The 21,629-nt window shown below is 48.1% G+C and overlaps 1 protein-coding gene across 6 annotated transcripts in view; it reads left to right on the top strand.

Moving 5' to 3' along the window:
• Nucleotides 1-21,629, top strand: part of DOP1B (DOP1 leucine zipper like protein B) — a 103,457-nt gene that overhangs the window by 53,312 nt on the left and 28,516 nt on the right. For all 6 annotated transcript variants that reach the window (XR_006222048.1, XM_042998493.1, XM_042998495.1 and 3 more), the window contains 9 exons: nt 603-1,287; nt 2,994-3,265; nt 10,918-11,070; nt 11,748-11,848; nt 12,787-12,977; nt 16,757-18,386; nt 18,872-18,983; nt 19,624-19,812; nt 21,137-21,259. Coding sequence is in view for 5 of the 6 variants with exons in the window: in XM_042998493.1 (XP_042854427.1) it covers nt 603-1,287; nt 2,994-3,265; nt 10,918-11,070; nt 11,748-11,848; nt 12,787-12,977; nt 16,757-18,386; nt 18,872-18,983; nt 19,624-19,812; nt 21,137-21,259 (3,456 nt within the window). In the remaining variant the exon portion in view is untranslated. The remainder of the gene's footprint in view (nt 1-602; nt 1,288-2,993; nt 3,266-10,917; nt 11,071-11,747; nt 11,849-12,786; nt 12,978-16,756; nt 18,387-18,871; nt 18,984-19,623; nt 19,813-21,136; nt 21,260-21,629) is intronic.

Below are 21,629 nucleotides of genomic sequence, written 5' to 3'. Positions count from 1 at the left end.
AAATGGTAAAGTGTTTTAAATTTAATGTAATATTATGTAAGTTAACAGTGTAAGAGGAGAGGCTGGTGATCAAAGGTTGCAGTGGCATCCCTTTGAAAAAGCCACAAAGTGTAGACACACACGTACACACACACACACACACACACACACACACACACACACACACGGATGGATAAGGTGCTATATATATACAGGGGCAAACCCTTCATTCTAGTTCTCTGCTCTCGTTTTATTTCTTCATGCCTTTATTTTACCCCCACTCCAATGTCCTCATTCACGTTTGAAATTTAAATAGATCAGAAACTGTTTTTGCAACAGGTTTTTGAACCTCAAAGGCTTAAATGAATGTACAAAGTGGGCTCAAAGCCAGCCTGCGCAAAGCGCTGGAGACACAGCGGCCTCTCTCTGGGCTTGCACCCATCTCCATCCCCCTGATGGGCCTTCTTCATTTTATTAGACACTTTTGCACGGGGGTTGTCTTGGGGTAGAGAATTAGGATTTTGGAAAACGGGAGGTGCAAGCTTTGGTTTGCTGGATTCGGCTGATTCTTGAATCCCTTGGCCCCACGAGATGGTGTAGTTACAAATCTCCATTTTTTGCAGAGTCCAGTAAAAGGTGAAAACAGTGAAGTAATTATAGACACAAAGGCGGTGATTCCGGGTGATGAAGAAGCTTCGTTTCCTCCCCTTAAATCTGAAGACAGCGGGATCGGGCTCAGCGCCTCGTCCCCGGAGCTGTCGGAGCACCTGCGGGTCCCCAGGGTGTCTCCCGACAAGGATGACGTTTGGAAGAAGGGTGGGAGCATGCAGAGGACGTTTCTGTGCATCCAGGAGCTGATTGCCACCTTCGCCCACAAGAACATCTTTGGGGTGCAGCCGACGGCGTCTGGAGAAGAAACCAAGTGCGAAGAGCCCGCAGGCCGCAGAGACGAGGGCGGGCCACCAGGCACGGCGGTCAGCGACCCCGGCGGGAAGAACTCCTGGGATGCCAAGCCCATCAGCGTGCCCCAGTTTAAGCAGATGCTTTCTGACCTCTTCATGGCTCGAGGGTCTCCATTTAAGACAAAAAGCGTGGAGTCACCGTCACCTGTGCCCCAGAGCCCTGGCCGGAAGAAGGAGGGGGACTGGGCCGTGGAGCAGGGGGTCGTGGACCTGGGGAGCTCACGGGAGGCCTGCCGGGAGGCCTTCGCTGCCGCATGCCATCTGCTGCTGGACTGCGCTACCTTCCCTGTGTACCTGTCCGCGGAAGAGACGGAGCGCCTTTGCGAAACGCTCTTCCGGCTCCCGGGTGAGCACCCTGCCCCACGGAGCCACCCCGAGGAGTCCCGACACCTAGCTGATGTTTGCAGACAGGCCGAAACCGCGTCTGCCGGGAGGGGACTCTTCCCCACACTCGTCTCCTCCTTATTTTGTCACAAGCTGTGTGTGCATTTGACTCGTGTCTTACCGATGGCAGATTGGTGAGGCTGGGGCTGTAGTTTTGACCTTTAGGTGTCCCGTGCAGCAGATCCCATTAAAGGATCTGGAACATAAAAGGTGCTTAATGATAATCAAGAAGTAGGCTGTTTCATGAGGCCTGTTGTTAAAGATTTGTGTTAGTTTGCTAAGGTTGCTGTGACAAAGTCCTCCCAACTGAGTGGCTTAAAAAAACAGAAAGGTATTGTCTCCGGCCCTGGAGGCAGAAGTCTGAGATCAGCCTGTTGGCAGAGCCGTTCTCCGTTTGAAGGCTCTGGGTAGGGATGTGTTCCAGCCCTCCCCCTTAGCTTCCGGTAGTTCCTGGGACCGGGGCGTTATAACTCCAGTCTGCATGGCATCCCTCCATGTGCGTGTATGTGTCCTGCATTCAGATTTCCTTCTTATAAGGACACCAGTTGTGGTGGATCGGGGCCCATTCTAATGTGACCTTGTTTTAACTAATTACATCTACATCAACCCTGTTTCTGAATAAGGTCACATTCTGAGGTCCTAAAGGACCTTATGACTGCAACATAAGAATTTGGGAGAGTTGGGGGGTGAGGGGTACACAGTTCAGCCCATAACAGGCAGCTTCTTAGAAGCTCAGGCCGCCATAACAAAATCCCATAGGTCAAGTGGCTTAAACAACAGAAATTTCTTTCTCAGAGTTCTGGAGGCTGGAAGTTGGAGATCAGGATGCTGGCATAGTCCGTTCCTGAGGAGGGCTCTCCCCTCGGTTATAAACGGCCACCTTTTTGTAGGATGCTCACATCCTGGGGACGTGGGCGGGGGTGGATCTCTCTAATGTGTCTTATAAGGGCACTAATCCCGTCATGAAGGCCCCACCTCTGAATACCAGCACATTAGGGGTTGGGGCTTCAACATCTGAATTTGGGGCAGACCCAATTCAGTCCTTAGCAGGCATTGAACACTTTAAGAAAAAGAGAGGAACATGGAAAACAAGAAAGAAGAGATCAAATTGAGGGAACACAGGAACACAGGACAAAGCTGTCCCCTCTTGTAGCCATCACGGTAAATTTCCTGTGCGGTCTGTCTCTCAAATCATTAGCTGCAAACGACACCGTACTTGAAGGCACTGCACTTGGAATTCAAGTCCACAGTATATTTTGGGCCTCTCTTAAAGCTAATGCCGTGAGTCCCACTATCGAGAGAGCAGCCTTGAAAAAACATTTTGAACTCTACACCAAAAAAATGTGGATATACTATATGTAAATTTAAAAGAAATTTTTAATGTGAGTTTTACTGGATGTAAACTTTTAAAATAAAAGACGCTTTGAATCATCCCAGAGCCCTGACACATTTTCAAAATTCAGGTAATCTGACAAGCTTTTGAAGGCAGACCCAGTCCCCTTTGTCCTCTGGCCCTGAGCGATGACTGATAGCACGTCCCCACGAGAGATTATCGCACCTGCTGGCTGTGTGACTTCTGGACCTCAGGGTGTCTTAGGATCTGCGAATTGTGAACCATTTTCACGCGATTTTCTTTATCTCCATCCTCTCTGACTGGCTTCCTCCCAGGAGGCGGCGACTGCACTTTCCCGTCGTGGCTGAGATCCCTCATGACCGTTTGCTGCTGTGTGTCTGACTGCTTCCTCCAGAACGTAGCCATCTCCACTCTGCTGGAGGTGATCAACCACTCCCAGTCCCTCGCCCTGGTCATCGAAGACAAGATGAAACGCTATAAAAGCTCTGGACACAACCCGTTTTTCGGCAAGCTGCAGATGGTGACCGTCCCTCCCGTTGCTCCAGGAATATTGAAAGTCATTGCAGAGAAAACAGATTTCTATCAGGTACGTCCCACTGGGAGGAGGGGGGTGACGCCCTCTTCCCAGCCAGCTATCTAAAGTTGTCCCCAAGGTCCCAGTCACTGTGATAAGAGGGATGTGGCGGCTCTGGTGACAGCTGGAGAGGGTTGCTCGAACCCTGTGCCTGCCTTGCCTGTCTCTCTGTCCCAGGCTCCTGGTACAGTTTCTGGCTCTGTGGCAAGAGGGCAGTAAAGTATTTGTGTTCAGTTTGGGGCTGACTGGACTTCGTACATAAGGACTGTTAGATTCTCTGAACATACGGAAGAAGAGACTGGGCCCTGATTTATAAGGTTAAAGGCTCCGAAGCTATTTAGCCTCAAGGAAAACTTAGTTACTTGTCAAATTTAGGAAAGCTCGCTGAAGATGGTGAGCAGCTGTTGTTCCTCTTTGTGGGGACAGTGTAAAATAGTTTAAAGCTACATATGATAGGGCTCTTTTAACTGCAAGAAGTTAGAAACAGTTCCAGCTGGGGCCCCGGGTGGCTCAGCTCATGATCTCACAGTTCGTGAGTTCGAGCCCCGTGTCGGGCTCTGTGCTGCCGGCTCAGAACCTGGAGCCTGTTTCGGATTCTGTGTCTCCGTCTTCTCTCTCTGCCCCTCCCCCACTCGAGCACATGCGCACGTGCGCTCTCTTTCTCAAAAATTAAAAAATGTTAAAAAAACAGTTCCAACCAGGTCATGAGGAAAAGTGAAATTTATTATAAAGGTGGTGCCCGTGGATGCCAAAGGGCAAGCGTAGACTGCAGCCGGGTCTCCTGGGCTCTCCGCTGGGCGGCTGTTAGATCCTGAGGCTGCTCCTTCTCCACGTCGCTCGGCCGCTCGGGGGTCACCTGACTAACTCGGTTGCCACTTGACCTTTGGTCTGCCATGTGACCCTCAAGTTCCTCTAGCCAATGATGTTTGTCTGTCTTTCCCACAGTTGTGAACTGGTCAGTGTTAGTAAACAGTCTGTCAGTGAGGCACCTGTGGGTCGGGGCCCTCGGCTTCTCCGGCCCGCCCAGCAGCGATGGGGGCCCAGGGGTGCAGAAAGGGATGTGCCCGCTCACCAGGACCTTTTCCCTGCAGTGATGGGGCAGCAGACACCCTGAAAAGTTTTGACACTGAGGAAGAGAGCTTTCTGATATTTTATGGGTGAATGAGATATTGAAACCGTCCAGTCCCTTTAGGTCCTAACAGCCTGTGCTCTGAAAGCCTTTGAGATAGGCCACCCTTCTCCTGTTTGGGATGAGCGCTTCTCAAGCAAGTCACGTAACTGAGGCCACCTCTCGACTTTATTGTTTTTTGTTGTTGTTAGTGACAGCTTTATTTAGATAGAATTCACATACCACATAAATCACCCACGTGAAACGTGCAGTTCAGTTTTTACCATATTCACCGAATTGTACCATTTTACCTATTTTCTCTTTTTTTAATTTCTCCTTTGCAATTTTCTTTTTGAGCAAATGAATGCTTTCCAGTTCAGTATTTTAATCGTTTTAATGATTTTCCTCAGTATATTTTTGGAGCTATTAGTGGTCGGTCTAGGGCGTAGCAGGTACATCCTAACTTACCAGAATCGACTCACTTCCAGACTAAATTCCAGTGAAACCCAGAGGCCTCCTGCAGTGTGGGCTTCTCCTCTTCCCTTCTTGTGCTGTTGGTGCGCACGTGACATCCATGCACGTCACGAACCCAGCGATGTGGTGTTATAGTCGTTACGTAATTTTATGTCCTTATCAGGAAGCTGGGAGAAGAAAGGAAAACACACAGTGAGACAGAGTGTGTTACTTAACCTCCTTTTTTTTTTTGCGAGACAGAGTGTGTTACTTAACCTCCTTTTTTTTTTTTTTTTTTTTTTTTTTTTTTTTTACCATTTCTGGCTCTTCTCTTGTGGATTTCAGTCCGTACCTGGGCCATTTCCTTCCTCCTCTGCACCTGCGCTGCCACCCCCTCCCCCGTGCCACTGATGCTGTGTCCCGCCAGTGCACTTGAGCAGTACCTGTGTGCCTGTCGTTCACACAACCTTTTGAAGAGAATCAGTGGAAAGAAAAAAGGAGATACACACTTAGGTTGTCTTTGTAGAACCATGTAATTACCTTTACTGGTGCTTTTTGCCTTTTCTATGGATTTGATTCACTGGGGTCGATTGCTTTCACCTTGAAGAACTTCCTTACATGTTTCTTATAAGACAGGTCTGCTGGCAACAAATTCGCTCAGTTTTTGTTTATCTGGGAATGTCTTCATTTCACCTTCTATTATAAAAGATAGTTTTACTAGATAGCATGCTCTTCGTTGGGCTTTTTTTTTTTCCTTTCAACACTTTGAATATAAGAACAAATCTACTTTAATCAGCCCTGGGTATGCCTGAATATGCAATATTTAAGGAAAGCAGCACTTTATATTTTTATTTTATTTTTTAACATTTTTATTTATCTTTGAGAGAGACAGAGTGCGAGTGGGGGAGGGGCAGAGAGAGAGAGAGAGAGAGAGAGAGAGAGGGAGACACAGAATCGGAAGCAGGCTCCAGCCTCTGAGCTGTCAGCACAGAGTGCAACGTGGGGCTCGAACTCCCCAACCACAAGATTGCGACTTGAGCCGAAACCAAGAGTCGGATGCTTAACCAACTGAGCCACCCAGGTGGCCCCAGGAAAGCAGCACTTTTTAAATAATCTGTAACAAATGCTCATGTGAATGTTCAAATGAACTTACCATTTGAATTCACCATTTGGATACGTGATCCCACTGTCTTCTTGTCTCCAGCCTTTCCTATAAAAAGGCAACTCTTAATCTTACTGGGTTTCCCTTATAAATGATGAGTGAGTTTTCTCTTGGTGCTTTCAAGATTTTCCCTCCTTTGTCCATTGGCATCTCATTGTGATGTGTCCAATGTGGATGGCTTGGAGTTTATCCTACTTGGAATTCTTTAAGCTTCTTGGATGTGTACATTAATGTTTTTTCATCAAATGTGGGAAGTTTTTTTAGCCATTATTTCTGCACATATTTTTCCTGCTGCTTTCTCTTCTCCTCACCTTGCACTCCATTTGTGGGAATCTGCTGCACTTGATGGCGTCCCACATTTCTCTAAGGCCCTGATCATTTTTCTTCATTCTTTCTTCTCTCTGTTCTTCAGATTTCATAATTTCTGTCGACCGGTTTTCTTCACTGGTTCTTCCTCGTCTTTGATATGAACTGCTGAGCCTCCTCAGGGGTGAAAGTTTTATTTCAGTTATTGTACTTTCAATTCTAGATTTCCATTGGGTTCTTTTTTTTTTTTTTTATGCTTTCTACTTGTTGATATTATCTACTTGATGAGAAGTTATTGTACCTTTCTTTACTTTTTTTTCTTTTCCCCCGAGAGAGGGCACAAGTGAGTGAAGGGCAGAGAGAGAGAGAAAGCTGGGGCACACTCGAGGCAGGGCTCAAGCTCACAGACGGAGAGATCATGACCAGAGCCAAAGTCAGATGCTTAACATCTGAGCCACCCTGGTGCCCTTCCTTTACTTTTTAAAACATGGTTTCCTTTAGTTTTTTGAACACATTTATAGTGGCTGCTTTGATGTCTTTGTTGAATAAATCTGACACCTGGGTTGCCCTCACAGACACCTTCTGTTGCCTGCTTTTTTCCCCTTGTGTATGTATTGTATTCTTTTGTTCCTTTGCATGTCCTATAGTTTTTCTTCAACGTTTTTTATTTATTTTTGGGACAGAGAGAGACAGCATGAACGGGGGAGGGGCAGAGAGAGAGGGAGACACAGAATCGGAAACAGGCTCCAGGCTCCGAGCCATCAGCCCAGAGCCTGACGCGGGGCTCGAACTCACGGACCGCGAGATCGTGACCTGGCTGAAGTCGGACGCTTTAACCGACTGCGCCACCCAGGCGCCCCATCCTATAGTTTTTCTTGAAGACTGGGCATTTTAGATAATGTATCATAGCAACTTTTCTGACCCCTCCCCCCAAGTCTTTTTGTTGTCTTCATTTCTTGTTTATTGCTTAGCGACTTGCCTAGACCGTTTTAGTGAAGTCTGTTTCCCCGGAGGCGTGAGCCCTGTGGTGCTACTCCCTAGAGGAATGTGCAGGCCCCTGAGATGACGGTGGTCTTAGCTGGGTTCTCGTTGACTATATCTCTCCCTGGTCTCTCTGAAGCTGTGTCTTTTGGTCTCACACCCAGCTGTTAGGCTCCACTAACTGCTGACCGATTGCTCTCTTGTTTCCAGCGGGGCCCAAAGGCGTAAATTACTCCATAGCCTGATAATTTTTTGACACTAGTCTTTGAGGGGTTTTTTGCTTTTTGTTTTTTGTTTTTTTGCCAGTAGAGTTCTTCCTAGCTCCCTCTTTTCCTGGTTATTTCTGATAAACAAGCTGGCCTGTGGTTTAATTTGTTGCTGTGCTGGAGCTTCCAGCCTCCTCTTAATTACTTACTACAAAAATTCCATTGTTTTTAAGAGTACCCTAGGCTTGAACTTCCTCACCCTCTTCGAAGTAAACTCTTTTCCCTTGATGGAGCTCTCTGTTTTGTGGCCTGCCTCTCCCTCTGGGCGAAGTCTCCATGTCCCATTGCTCAGGAAGAGCTGGGACCCAAATAGTGACCTGCTTCTTTTGGAGCGAAAGCTCCACAGGTTACTTGCAGTGGGGGGGAGCCTCCAGTCTTGTGAGCTGGCTTCTCCCAGCATATAACCTCCCCGCTGTAAGCAAAGTAGAGTAAGAATGACCAGAACCCCAGCACTGTTGGCCTGCAGCCCAGTTATAGCCTCCACCCGAGAGGAGGGATGAGGAGTGAAATGCCGCTGCCTTCCCTTTCGCAGAGCCTTGGACTAGGAGCTGGTGGGGAGGGGACTCTACCTGGAGTGGGTAGTCACCTTGTTCCTCGAGCCTCACTGAGCCGAGGCGGTGGGCAGGGTTGTAGTTCAACTGCCGCAGACTTGTTGCTTTAATTGTAATTTAGTAGATATTCTTGAATAAATGTTTCTTTATTTCCTGAATGCCCTTAGGATAATTTCCAAAGACCCTAAATTATGTTATATTTTTTTATAACTTTCTGTAATTTTTTAATATGTTGTAATTTATATTTTTATAATTTTATAATTTTTAAATAATTTTTTTATTTTTATTTTTCTCTGATAGTCCACAGAGCTCCTCACACAGCCGTACTAACTTGCATACTCAGATCCCGTTTACAGTATTAGGTCCTGGTGGAGTTTTATTTAATTGCTATTCGGCTTGGGCCCCTTGTCCCCCTCCCCTTCCTGCCAAAATTGAGCCCGTGTGGATCTTGCAACTGGAAACAGTGTCACCGTAATACAGCAGCAGTGATTGGGCAAGTCCTTCCTTCCTTGGTCCTGCATATATCTGAGAAGCTTGGCATCATTGTTATATAGGCACAGAGAGGAAAGCAGGAGAGAACTTAGCCCATGAATCTTTGACCGCATTAATTACTCTTGCGATGATACACGCTTAGTGATATTTTTGAAAAGGACGCTTTTTCGAGTTCTGTCTGAAGTCTTGAATTTTGTTTTGAATCAGATTTAGTACATATCTCAGTACTTACCACTCATCATGCACTGTAGCATCCTTTATTAAAGTATACAACTCTCAAGGGCTGGGGCGGCAGGGGCCGGTGCCTGACCATGTCCAGGTGCTGGACAGGAGCCAGTAAAGCAGCCCGCACCAACATCCAGGCCGCCCCCCAGTTCTCGGGCTCTAGGAAGAGGTCTGCTTGCAGATCTTCTAGACTTTTCTCATTCCCACGGAACAGACCATGTACCAGTGTTCCTGTTGCCCGTGATGTACAGAATAAGGTCTGCAATCCCATGAATCCCCTGACCTTTCTGATCAGGTGGTAAAGGCAGAATTCAGTTCACTAATGAAGTGTCCAGAACATAGGGATCAAGAAGTCCAACATAGATGAAGGAGCAGGTGTGTGTTTTGGGATCAACATCCACTCTCCAACCCTTCAATTCCAGGAGGAGTCTCTTACCTGTAAATTTGCCCATGGGGACCACAAGTAAAGGGACTACTCTGCTTGGTCAAAAGTTTTGTATCAGAGGTTTAATTGCAATTTGATAATTGGAAATCACATTCCTTTAGATTAAAAAAAATAATGGACATCATGGTTAGGGGCTCGAGGCAGTCGGTGGTTAATCTGATCTATGCAGAGAAGATAGTTTTGTCGAATAAAAATAAAGGGGCCAAAAAAGGAGTCATTTGGTCTAAGATGTACTTATAAAGTATTCCAGTCTATAAGGCATAGTCTTTTTTTTTGGTTTTTGTTTTGTTTTGTTTTTTAATTTACATCCAAGTTAGCATATGGTACAACTATGATTTCAGGAGTAGCTTCCTTAATGCCCCTTACCCATTTAGCCCATCCTCCCCCCACAACTTCTCGGGTAACCCTCTGTTAAAACATAAGAGACTCTTAAATATGGGGAGGCATAGTCTTTTAACATGACCTGGAAGAATGCCTTCAGAGATTCCTTCCAGGAAATGGGGTTGACCCTCCCTTTGAGTCTCACCCAGTTGGGGCAGGCACCCCCAACCCTCACTGGGGCTCCCTGGAATTTAGGGAAGGGCTACAGCCAGGTGCAGACCCTGCATGTTTAAAGAGCTAAGATCAGGGCTGAGGAGACAGAAGACTTGATTTGAGGTGTGATTTGTGTCCTGAAAGTGAGCTGGGCATCCGCCACGGCACTGTGCGTGGAAATGGGAACAGGCAGGTTTATGGAGTTAACACCTCGAAAGACACGAGTCTTCACCGCTGCCGTGTGGTGACCAGTTTGAACCAACCACAGGTGGTAGGGAAGGTGCTGCAAGTGTCACCTCGAGACTGGTGACCACTGCAAATCTACCACACTGCCAGCACATAGTAAGACTGGGTCAAGTGTGCTGGTCGGACGGATACGTCAGCCAATAGGTTCTTGCTTCCAATTGATTTCTCTTGGAAAGTAACGTCAAGGTTTGGGCAAGAGCTGCAGTGTTCTTAGCTGGTCAGAAACCTCCAAGTTTCAAGGGGTGCCTGGCCGGCCCAGTCGATTGAGCCTGCAACTCCTGATGCCAGGGCCATGAGTTCAAGCCCCACAATGGGCATAGAGCTTACTTAAAAAATGAAGAGTGGGGTGCCAGGATGGCTCAGTCAGTTAAGCATCCCACTTTGCCTCAGGTCATGATCTCACGGTTCATGGGTTCGAGCCCCGCGTCAGGCTCTGTGCTGACAGCTCAGAGCCTGGAACCTGCTTCAGATTCTGTGTCTCCCTCTCTCTCCCACACTCATGCACTCTCTCTCTCTCTCTCTCTCTCTCTCTCTCTCAAAAATAAAAGTGTTAAAAAACACATTTTTAAAAACTAAATGAAAAGCGTTGTTTTGGGGCGCCTGGCTGGCTTAGTCAGTAGAGCCTGCGACTCCTGATCACAGGGTCATGAGTTTGAGCCCCTCATTGGATGTAGAGAAACCTCCAAGTTTAACCTATCACATTACCTGCTGGGGTTTTAGTTTGGTTTGGAGTTTGGTTTGCTTTGTTTTGTTTGTCGATGGTACTTCTCTGTATATTAAGGATTCTCACGTAGCAAGTGTAGATAGAAGCCAGTTCCTCAGTGCTGGGACTGGACTGGCACAAGGAAGAAATGTGGGTGCTGCCTGTGTTCTCACGGTCTCCCTTCTGTCACAGAGGGTGGCTCGTGTGCTTTGGAATCAGCTGAACAAGGAGACCCGGGAGCATCACGTCACCTGTGTAGAGTTGTTCTACCGGCTGCACTGCCTGGCCCCGACGGCCAATATCTGTGAGGACATCATCTGCCACGCCCTCCTGGACCCTGACAAGGTCAGTCTTAGCAGCCTGTCTTCTCTGTCCTATGATCCCAACTGCCAGGCCACCCATCACTGCCTGTGCCCGGGACAGACTTACACACATACAGTCATGCCAGGGCTCAGCAGGCATCCTGATCAATCAACAGGTGTTACAGAATCTTGGGGTCGGGAGGCCTTCAGAAGCTCTAGCCATCCTTTTCAGAGTCCTGAGAACATGGGTTGTGTCCGAATTAAGGCTCACCAGGGAAGTCTACCCCAACTCCTGTGATGTTTGCAGGAACCGTGAGCTCTCGCAGGTGAAGTAGGCAGTCATAGAGAATGCATCATCCTTTTAGGCCCTGGCCGTCCTTTGCAGTCAAGTTGTATCCTGGTTCTCTAAGCCACTTGCGCCTGACACCTTCAAGAGGTGTGAGAACGCCACGCTCTCTTGTGATCTTCGATCACAGGCCCAGGTGTGCCCCTGGATGTAGGCTAACGTGGCATCTGACTATGTGCGTTATTGTGGTAAAGTGAGCAAGGAAGAGAGGAGGACGTAGGTCTTCCTCCCGCAGGCCGGTCGGAGCCCAGCACCTCTGCTGACGTTGCTGCCGCCCTGCTGAGCTCCTGTTTGTTACGCGGTGGGGTTTGCTGACTGCGGACAACATGCTGTTAGGAAACTAGTGCCTCACTGCCGTTTGTTTCCTCATCAAGGGGACAAGACTAGAAGCTCTGTTTAGGTTCTCCGTCATCTGGCACCTGACGAGAGAGACCCCAGGCAGTCGCGTGACATCTCACAACCGCTCCTTAGACAGGTAAGGTGGTCCTTGTGGGCAGTTACCCTGAACGCACAGGACGCTCTGCCGAGGTTCCTGGTCAGTGTGTCCAGCTGGGGAGGGGAGCGTGTGAAATGGAAAATGTGACCCCATGTTCTGGATGTACAGCAGACGGTTCCCACGATCCCCCAAGTGAATTGAGGCCAGACACATGTGAATACGTGGTAGGAATGTTCTCAATTTGATCCTGGGGGCAGGAAGCCCAGCATGTATCAAAATCACCGGAGGAGAACATGCCTCACGAGGGGACCTCTGTAGGGGACGGTGGTCTGGGTCTGAAACGGGCCGGTTGGCTACGCTGGGTACGTACACTCGCAGTGTCCACCGTGTTCGTGAGATGTGAACTTCACTGCACTACAATCTAGTGCACTTTTTTTTTTTAAATCCCCTTCCTTGGGGCGCCTGGGTGGCTCAGTCGGTTAAGTATCTGCTCAGGTCACGATCTCACGCTTCATGAGTTCAAGCCCCGTGTCCAGCTTTGCGCTGACCATGCAGAGCCTGCTTGGGATTCTCTCTCCCTCTCTCTCTCTCTGCCCCTGCCCTGCTTGTGTTCTCTCTCTCTCTCTCTTTCTCTCCCCCTCTCTCAGAGTGAATAAATAAACTTAAAAAAAAATTATTTAAAGCCCCTTCCTTGTTTCCAAACCTGGGTGTGGTACCAGGGGCCCAGCTTTAGAGAGATGCCAGCTGATTCTGATGCTGGCGGCTTAGTCCCACAGTCGATTGAACCAATGTGGGGTGAAGCCCGGGCATCGGGACTTGGAAAGCTCCCCCGGCGATGCTAGTGTGAAACCAAGGTGGAAATCCCCTGGCCTTTGTCTGCGTGGGTCTTTAAGCCAGGTTTGCGTGGAGCCGCCTGGGGGTGTCCTGGTGCACGGGGTCACCGAACGCTGACTCAGTGGTGCCCTTCCCACCCACAGGTCCCTGTTCGTCGTGCTGGACAGTCTGGCCTGCACGGACGGTGCCATCAGTGCGGCGGCACAGGGCTGGCTGGTGCGGGCGCTCTCCCTCGGTGATGTGGCACGCATCCTGGAGCCCATGCTCCTGCTCCTGCTGCAGCCCAAGACCCAGAGGACCTCCATCCACTGCCTCAAGCGGGAGAACTCAGCAGGTGAGCCCGCCACGGAGGGCAACCCCGGGGTCCCTGGACCTGGGAAGGAGGGAGGGAGGGAGGAGCAGCCCCGACCCCAGCTGCCCGTGGTGACAGTCAAGTTCCTTAGCCCCACTCAGTGGTTTTGTCAGTTTCAAATGGTGTGAGAGTACTTTGTAATGTTGTGAAGACTTTTGAAGGTTAAGGAGCAGATGAACCAGCACTTAGAAATGCTACGGAGTGTGCTTGTCGTTTTCACTGAAAAATCAGATTTTTTTTTTAATAAAAAAGGAAATGTTTAGTAACCTATGCTCCAATAAGAAATAGCTGAGGGGGCGCCTGGGTGGCTCAGTCGGTTAAGCGTCCCACTTTGGCTCAGGTCACAATCTCACGGTTTGGGAGTTTGAGCCCCGCGTCGGGCTCTGTGCTGACAGCTCGGAGCCTGGAGCCTGCTTCGGATTCTGTGTCTCCCTCTCTCTCTGCCCTTCCGCCCCTCCCCCCCAAAAAATAAACATTAAAAAAATAGCTGATTTTTTTTTATTCTTTTGCTAATGAAAAATTCAAGTGCACCTAAGATAGGAGGAAAGAATAACAGACCATCCACACCAGTCTTCCCAAGCCGATGCCTTCACTTAGAAGTCATAGTTTGGTGTCCAGCGGGAAGTTAAGTTTGAGGAGGCTAGGCTGGCACTTCTCTCCAGATCCCTGCTCAGAGCTAGGGATAGTTTAGGTGGCCTCCAGCTAGGAATGGCCGAGAAGTTGAAATTTGCATGTAATCTGGTCAATTGTATCTATGAAAAATGACTTGTGAGCCTTCAAACACATGGTAAGAAACCACAGAAACCACAGTGGTTTCTGTTTATCCATTTTTCTGTCTGCTCTCTAAGGTTCTTTCCAGCTGTAAATTCTGTGAACATACAATCAGAAATGCAGAAGAAATAAGCCTTTGAGTTCCAAAAAACTTCCAGAGGCATCTTTAGCACAAGTAACAGTAAATAGGAAGAAGAAAAGAAAGGCTAAAATAAACCTGATGAGTGCGTTCCATTTGGGTGATTAGCTCCTGGCATAGTTTATGAACTAACATGACTTCCCACAATAGGTGTGTTTTATGACTTCCTGCAGTTTTCTAAGCAGTGGGTTAACAGGCTTTGAGTTAGCTTGTTTACGGGCTTTGAGTTAGCTCACTGGGCTGTAAATACTGTTTGCGCCAGTCTTGTCTTACAGAGAAAAGCAGCCTAACCTGCATAAGCAGCAATTTTGGAGATGCTGCCTAAAACCGTAATCTCCCGTTTTCCTCTAGGAAAGAAAGCTGGCTGCCTCCTCAAAGACAAGGCCTTTTATTATTCCATATTATGAGAAAGTAAAGTCCAAAGAAATGTAAACTAAAGCACCTTCTCGAAAGTTTGGCTATCATTTATGGCAGCTAAATTTTTTAGTGTTCCTTTGTGTTACGAAGGAAGCTCTGTAAGGGAAGCGAAGCAGAAATAAGATAAAAATAGAGACAAACCATAAGAGACTCTTTTTTTTTCTTAATTTTTTTTTTAATGTTTATTTTTGAGAGAGACAGAGACAGAGTGTGAACAGGGGAGGGGCAGAGAGAGGGAGACAGAATCCAGAACAGGCTCCAGGCTCTGAGCTATCAGCCCAGAGCCCAACGCGGGGCTCGAACTCAAAAGCCATGAGATCTTGACCTGAGCCGAAGTCGGATGCTTAACCGACTGAGCCACCCAGGCGCCCCAGGAGACTCTTAAATACAGAGAACAAACTGAAGGTTGCTGGTGGGGTGTTGGGTGGAGGGAAGGGCTACGGGGGTGATGGGCATTAGGGAGGGCACTTGTTGGGATGAACACTGGCTGTTGTGTGTAAGTGGTGAATCACTAAAATCAATTCCTGAAATCAGTATTACACTATATGTTAACTAACTTGGAGTGAAATTTAAAAAAAAAATGAAAAAGGAAGTTTTAATGCCACGTGTGCTGGTTTTAAAAGTCACACAGCACTTCCTGCTGCTTCCTGTAGCCCATGTTCCCTGCACCCTTCCCAGTAAGAGAAAATGTTTTTACCCTGCCTTGCCCTTCCCCTGGAAGGAACTAGAAGTGTAGTGCCTTACTCACACTATCTGTGTAATAGTGTAGAAATCTATACTGAAGATACTACTACGAGCATCAGGCAGCTCGTCTATTTCTGTCTTATTCTTCCTCCTTCCCTAATCTTATTTAATGTTCATGGAATAGATTTGCTGAGAGCTGTGTATTAAGATGGTTTGGTGATACATACCAAAGTCTTCTTTCTGGTTGTTGTTCCTGTTTACAGAGACCTGAAATATAATATAATATAATATAATATAATATAATATAATATAATATAATATAATATAATATAATATAATATAATATAATACAATGTAATATATAATATATATAATTGTATTTAATATGTAATCATGTATTTTATTTTTTATAAAACATGTTATTTTTTTATCTTATTACTTTGTTTTGAGAGAGAGTGTGCATATGTGCAAATAGGGGAGGGGTACAGAGAAAGGGACACAGAGAATCCCAAGCAGGCTCTGCACTGTCAGCACAGAGCCTGACACAGGGCTCCATCTCATGAACCATGAGATCATGACCTGAGCCGAAATCAAGAGTCGAACGCTTGATGGACTGACCCACCCAGGTGCCCTAAGACCTAAATATTTTAAAGTATTGCATATTTTCTGATTATACAAGTACTAACATGCTTATTTTAAAAATTGAACAGGGCACCTGGGTGGCTCAGTCGGTTAAGTGTCGACTTTGGCTCAGGTCATGATCTCGTGGTCCATGAGTTCGAGCCCCGCGTCGGGCTCTGTGCTGACAACTCGGAGCCTGGAGCCTGTTTCAGATGCTGTGTCTCCCTCTCTCTGACCCTTCCCTGTTTGTGCTCTCTCTCTGTCTCAAAAATAAATAAACGTTAAAGAAAAAAACTGAAGTAAAAACATACATCAAAGTCCCTTGAAATGCGATTAGAGCTAGGTACGGATAATAGTTTGATAGTCTTCTAGATTTTTTTCATAGCTGTGTATTTCAGATGCTCTCATGTAAATGAGCTCATTCACCACAACCTGATTCTGCAGCTTGATTTTTCTTCCCCCCCTTTTTTTAAAAATTTATTTATTTTGAGTGAGAGGGCAAGTGGGAGAGGAGCAGAGAGGGAGAGAGAGCGAGAGAGGGAGGGAGAGAGGGAGGGCACGAATCCCAAGCAGGTCCCACGCTACCAAGAAGCCACAAGGTTATAACCTGAGCCACAACCAAGAGTCGAATGGTCGCTTAACTAACTGAGCCATCCAGGCGCCCCTTGATTTTCCTTTTTTCATGTAATATATCCCACACACTGCTCCGTATCAGGACACATATCTTTTAAAAACCCGAGTAGCACTTCATTGCATGCGTGAGCTGAGGTTTTTTCCAGTCTACATGTTTTGTTCACTTCCCGGTTTATCCTCACACATGACCATCCAATGAATACCCTTACAGCTTTGAAAACTTTCTGCTTTCGTTTCTGTGGGATACGTTTCTTGAAAGGAAACTGCCGAACAAAATAATACGCATTTTTAAAAATCACCCTCCCCGTAAAAGTTGGTTTACTTGTCTGCCTTTTGTCCGTAATACAGTGTGGACTCCAGTTGTTATAGTTTTTTGGGGGAGTTTTATCAACATTGATCTTTCTGTCTGGCTTTTTAAGATAAAGATCGTTCTAGAACTGACTTATCGTGGCTGACCCTCCTGTTCTGAAGTCATTTGTCGTTTTGTAATTTCCAGAAGACTTGCACCGTTGGTTTCACCGGCAGAAGACGCCTTTCAAAGAGGCGGGTGGCGCGTCCGAGCTCCAGGAAGGCGGCTCGGAGGAAGGTGCGTCTCTGAGCCAGTTCACCACCGTCGACCGTGAGGCCATCTGGGCCGAGGTGGAGAAGGAACCAGAGAAGTGCCCCCCAGGAAGCGAGCCGAGTGAGGACGACCTGCCCTACTACGTGGACCTTCCCGACGGGCCCGCCTGCAGCGCCGTGGACAGCAGCGAGCACACGGAGTCTGCAGACACGAGCTCTGCCCACACGGACAGTGAGAACACGTCCTCCTTTTCTTCTCCTTCCCACGACCCGCAGGAGCTGAGCAACGAGGAGAACTGCTGCGCGCCCATCCCCACGGCTGGCAGGGCCTACCCCGAGCGCTCGGCCTTGCTGGCGGCCTTCCAGGCCGAAAGCTTCAAGCCCACTGCCAAGTTGAGCCTGGCGCGTGTGGACTCAGACAGGACCCGGGCGTCCGAGTCGTTGTCCAGCGACGAGGAGGCCGACCTGGAGCTCCAGGCCCTCAGTGCGTCCCGGCTGCTGAAGCAACAGCGGGAAAGGCAGGAGACCATCGAGGCCTTGTTCAAGCACATTCTGCTCTACCTGCAGCCCTACGACTCCCGGAGGGTTCTGTACGCCTTCTCCGTGTTAGAGGCCGTGCTCAAGACCAACCCCAAGGAGTTCATCGAGGCGGTGTCAAGGACCAGCATGGACACCAGCTCCACCGCGCACCTCAACCTCATCTCCAACCTGCTCGCTCGCCACCAGGAGGCCCTCATCGGCCAGAGTTTCTACGGGAAGCTCCAGACCCAGTCTCCCAGCGTGTGTCCCCACTCGCTGCTGATCGAGCTCCTCACCTACCTGTGCCTGAGTTTCCTGCGCAGCTATTACCCTTGTTACCTGAAGGTCTCCCACCGAGACATACTCGGCAACCGGGACGTGCAGGTCAAGAGCGTGGAGGTTTTGATTCGAATCATGACCCAGCTGGTCTCCGTGGCCAAGTCCGCCGAGGGGAAGAATGTGGAGTTCATTCACAGCTTGCTGCAGAGGTGCAAAGTTCAGGAGTTTGTCCTGCTTTCGCTGTCGGCGTCCATGTACACCAGCCAGAAGCGCTACGGCCTGGCCACCGCCGAGCGAGGCCGGGCCCTGCAGGAGGAGAGCCTCTTCGAGGAGAGTCTCATCAACCTGGGCCAGGATCAGATCTGGAGCGAGCACCCGCTGCAGATCGAGTTGCTGAAGCTCCTGCAGGTGCTGATCGTCTTGGAACATCACCTGGGCCAGGTCCAAGAGGAGGCTGAAAATCAGCCAGAACTGTCCCGGGAGTGGCGGAAAGCCCTGAACTTCCAGCAGGCCATCAGCGCCCTGCAGTACGTGCAGCCCCACCCGCTCACCTCCCAGGGGCTGCTGGTGTCCGCCGTGGTGCGAGGGCTGCAGCCGGCCTACGGCTACGGCATGCACCCGGCCTGGGTGAGCTTGGTCACGCACTCCTTGCCGTATTTCGGAAAGTCCCTGGGCTGGACGGTGACACCTTTCATTGTCCAGATTTGCAAAAATTTGGACGAGCTAGTCAAGCAGTATGAAAGTGAATCTGTGAAGCTCTCTATCAGGTACGGCCAACCCTTTGATACGCTATTCTTGCCTTAGTGACAGTTTTTTGCGAGGAATGACTAATTTGCCATAGAAGCCGCTTGGAGAATAATTTCAGCCTGATCAGCCGCCTGTCTAGCATCGTCAGGAGGGGTATCTAGGAACAAAATGGTCCCATCCTTTACTTTTTATTCTACACAGATACCCAGCCCAGCTGAGTATTGCCGTCGCTCTCCGTTGTTTTTGCAAAACAAAACTAAAAACATGCATCACCTTCACAGAAATTCTAAAACATCTGAAAACATTTTTCTAGAATGACCGTATGAACTTTACGTAAAATTGCACAAAGGATGCCCATGGTTATTATAACTATTTCAGTATGAGGGCCCCGGTTTATTTAAGATACCGCTGTCTCTCTGGTTTCTGTGTTTCTAGGTAGGATTAAATACTTTACAGCCTCGTTTTTAAAAATTCTCAAAACAAGTTTCTCATTTCTTCACCAAAGCATAACCGCCAAGAGGGAAAACATCTCTCCGGATTATCCACTCACTCTTTTGGAAGGTCTGACAACCATTACTCACTTTTGTCTTTTGGAACAACCCAACCAAAACAAGAAGGTAAAATTTTTTTTCTGAGTTTGAGGCAATTTTCTTGTATTGTTTTGTCTTCGTTGGGTTATGACCGGTTCAAATAAGAAATGTGCAGCACATGTGAGTAATGAAAATATGTATGCAAATGTATGCTTGCAAATGAAGTGCATATGCAAATATGCATGCACAAGGCTGTGTGAAAGTAAACAAGTGTAGTTTGTTCTTCTGGCGTTCCCTGGGGCTCCTTCCCAGTGCCCAGTGTTAGATCAATAACCAAATGGGATAAAATGTCCTCTTTCTCGGACATATTTTTTACTTGACCTCATGGCGTTTGTGAAATCTGCAGTCTGAAGCCATTTTAGCTGTTAGTTGCTCTGACCTGTTGGGGATTAAAATTTTAGAATGCAGCTGCTGCTTTGGCCGGATGACCAAAGGAGTCTGTGACGTGGGGCCTCGGACTCCCAGGGGCACCTCTTAGAAAGAAGGCTATGGGTTGAAATGCACAGGGAAGCATTTTGCGTCCAGATCCCGGCCTGTGGGACTTGTCAGAGGTGTGAGTGCTACGGCCCAGACTCCCATCCCACCGGTGCCCTGGCGATCACCGGATTCTGGTTATCTAGTTCTGCCACACACGCAGCCGAGACTCATGTTCATTTCCAATTCTTAGACCACTGCTGTAAGCGATCCGACCAATTTGAAAAATGCCAAGAATGCCATTCTGGAAGAGTTGCCTCGAATCGTTAACACCATGGCCCTTCTCTGGAATGTTCTCAGAAAGGAGGAGACTCACAAGAGACCCGTCGATCTCCTTGGAGCCACGAAGGGATCCTCTTCCGTTTACTTTAAAACCACCAAAGTGAGAGAACTTCCTCTGTGGTTTGATTATTTCTTTTGTCTTGCGTTGTCCCACCAAAAATAAGTACGTACAGGAATATGTACATAAATAATCAGTGTGTGCTCAGCGAAACCCAAGTTAGGCATAAGTCGGAGATAGAAACCTCCAGTTAGTTTGTTAGAATAACTTTCCTATTCCTGACTAAAAGGCTTTGTGAGTTTTTAACCTATTTTTTTCCTTTCGCCCTTTTCTTTTAAACTAGAAGTTTCTGGGGGTTTAAAGATCTTTCCTATTGCTCTCAAGCATTTCTGTAACACAGCTTGTCTCTTATGTCCAGCTTTTAATATTGCCTTGGACACATGGGCACGTCAAGGCAGAATTTAGGGTGTCACTGAGTTTTTTTACTAAACCAGAAATGCAAAGCCCAGAGTATTTCTGGTTTACTGAGCTCTCCCCCAGTTCTAACGGTCTCTGCCTTAGAAGCATCCGGGCACGTGGCTCACAGTCTCTGTTTGCCAGGTATGGCGGCTTGGAATTATCTGGCCATGTCTTGTGTCTGCTGACCACCCAGTGCCAGGTGTGGCCTCTGGGCTCACTCAGGCATCCAGCAGCCCAGACTGGGTGGACTGGTTCAGAGCATGGGGAGCTGGGGAGCCTGGGTTCAGCTCCCTGGGACCTTGGGAAAGTTCACTAGGCTCTCTGTGCTGGAGTTTCTTTGGTTGAAAGCACACACCGTCCAAAGTGCTGTACGTTTATTAGCATATCTAGCCCTCACATAGGAGGTAAGCGCTCTTATTAGTCCCAAGTTAGGAACAAGAACACTGGGGCGTAGAGAGAGTGAGTGCTTTGCAGTCAGTTATACATCTGATAAGGCAGCCCTGAGGCTGGACCCAGGACCCAGGAAGGAGGATATCTCCCTCATGTGCTCGTTGTATCTAAAGTGATATATAAATAAATAAATAAATAAATAAATAAATAAATAAATAAATGATATTAAATATAGGCATAGGGGCATAGTACGTGCTCAGTAAATTCATTCGAACAAATATTTGCGTGCCTGCGGCTGTGTGCTGGGCCTTGTTTATACCCGGTGAGCAAGATGGAAGAAGTCCCTGTGCTCACGGCAGACACAGCCGTTACCCTCCAGTTTAAAAGTAATGACGAGAAACAGTGAGAGGAAACGCAGGACATTCTGATGGCATGTGACCAGGGAACCGGACTGGGGCTGGGCTTGCGGGGCAGCCTTCCGGAGGCCAGCTAGCGGGCTTCTACTCCTTGCGTTACAGGCGCTGCGTAGTGGCCCCGGCCCCACTCTGCCATAACTCTTCTTTTTCCCGTGTTCTAGACCATACGACAAAAAATTTTAGACTTCTTGAACCCCTTGACGGCGCATCTGGGAGTTCAGTTAACAGCCGCTGTTGCAGCAGTATGGAGCAGGAAGAAGGTTAAACGCCTCAGTAAGATGAAGGTAGAGTTTAAAAATCAAAGTTGTATTTAAACTTGCTCTGCCAGGATCACCAGAGTCACATGCAAGTGACGGTGGTGTTAAAGGCCGGCTCGGGAAACCGCTGAAGTGCTTTCACTGCTTTAAATGCGTAGATGACACAGGCGTGTCTCACTCCAGCTGGGACTGCGGGCGGGCAGGCGGGCGGGCAGGGAGCTACCCCTGGCTTCTGCTTTCGGATCTCTCTGTGACTTTTTTCTATTATTATCTTTTTGAGATTATTTTGAGAGAAAGAGAGAATGTGTATACGCAAGCAGGGGAGGGACAAAGAGGGAGACAGAGAATCCCAAGCAGGCTCCACGCTGTTGGCACAGAACCTGACACGGAGCTTGAA

This window comes from Panthera tigris, chromosome C2 (genome assembly GCF_018350195.1).
Source record: "Panthera tigris isolate Pti1 chromosome C2, P.tigris_Pti1_mat1.1, whole genome shotgun sequence".
NCBI lineage: Eukaryota > Metazoa > Chordata > Mammalia > Carnivora > Felidae > Panthera > Panthera tigris.
Note: the sequence above shows the minus strand (reverse complement) of the source record. Positions and strands in the feature narration are given on the sequence as shown.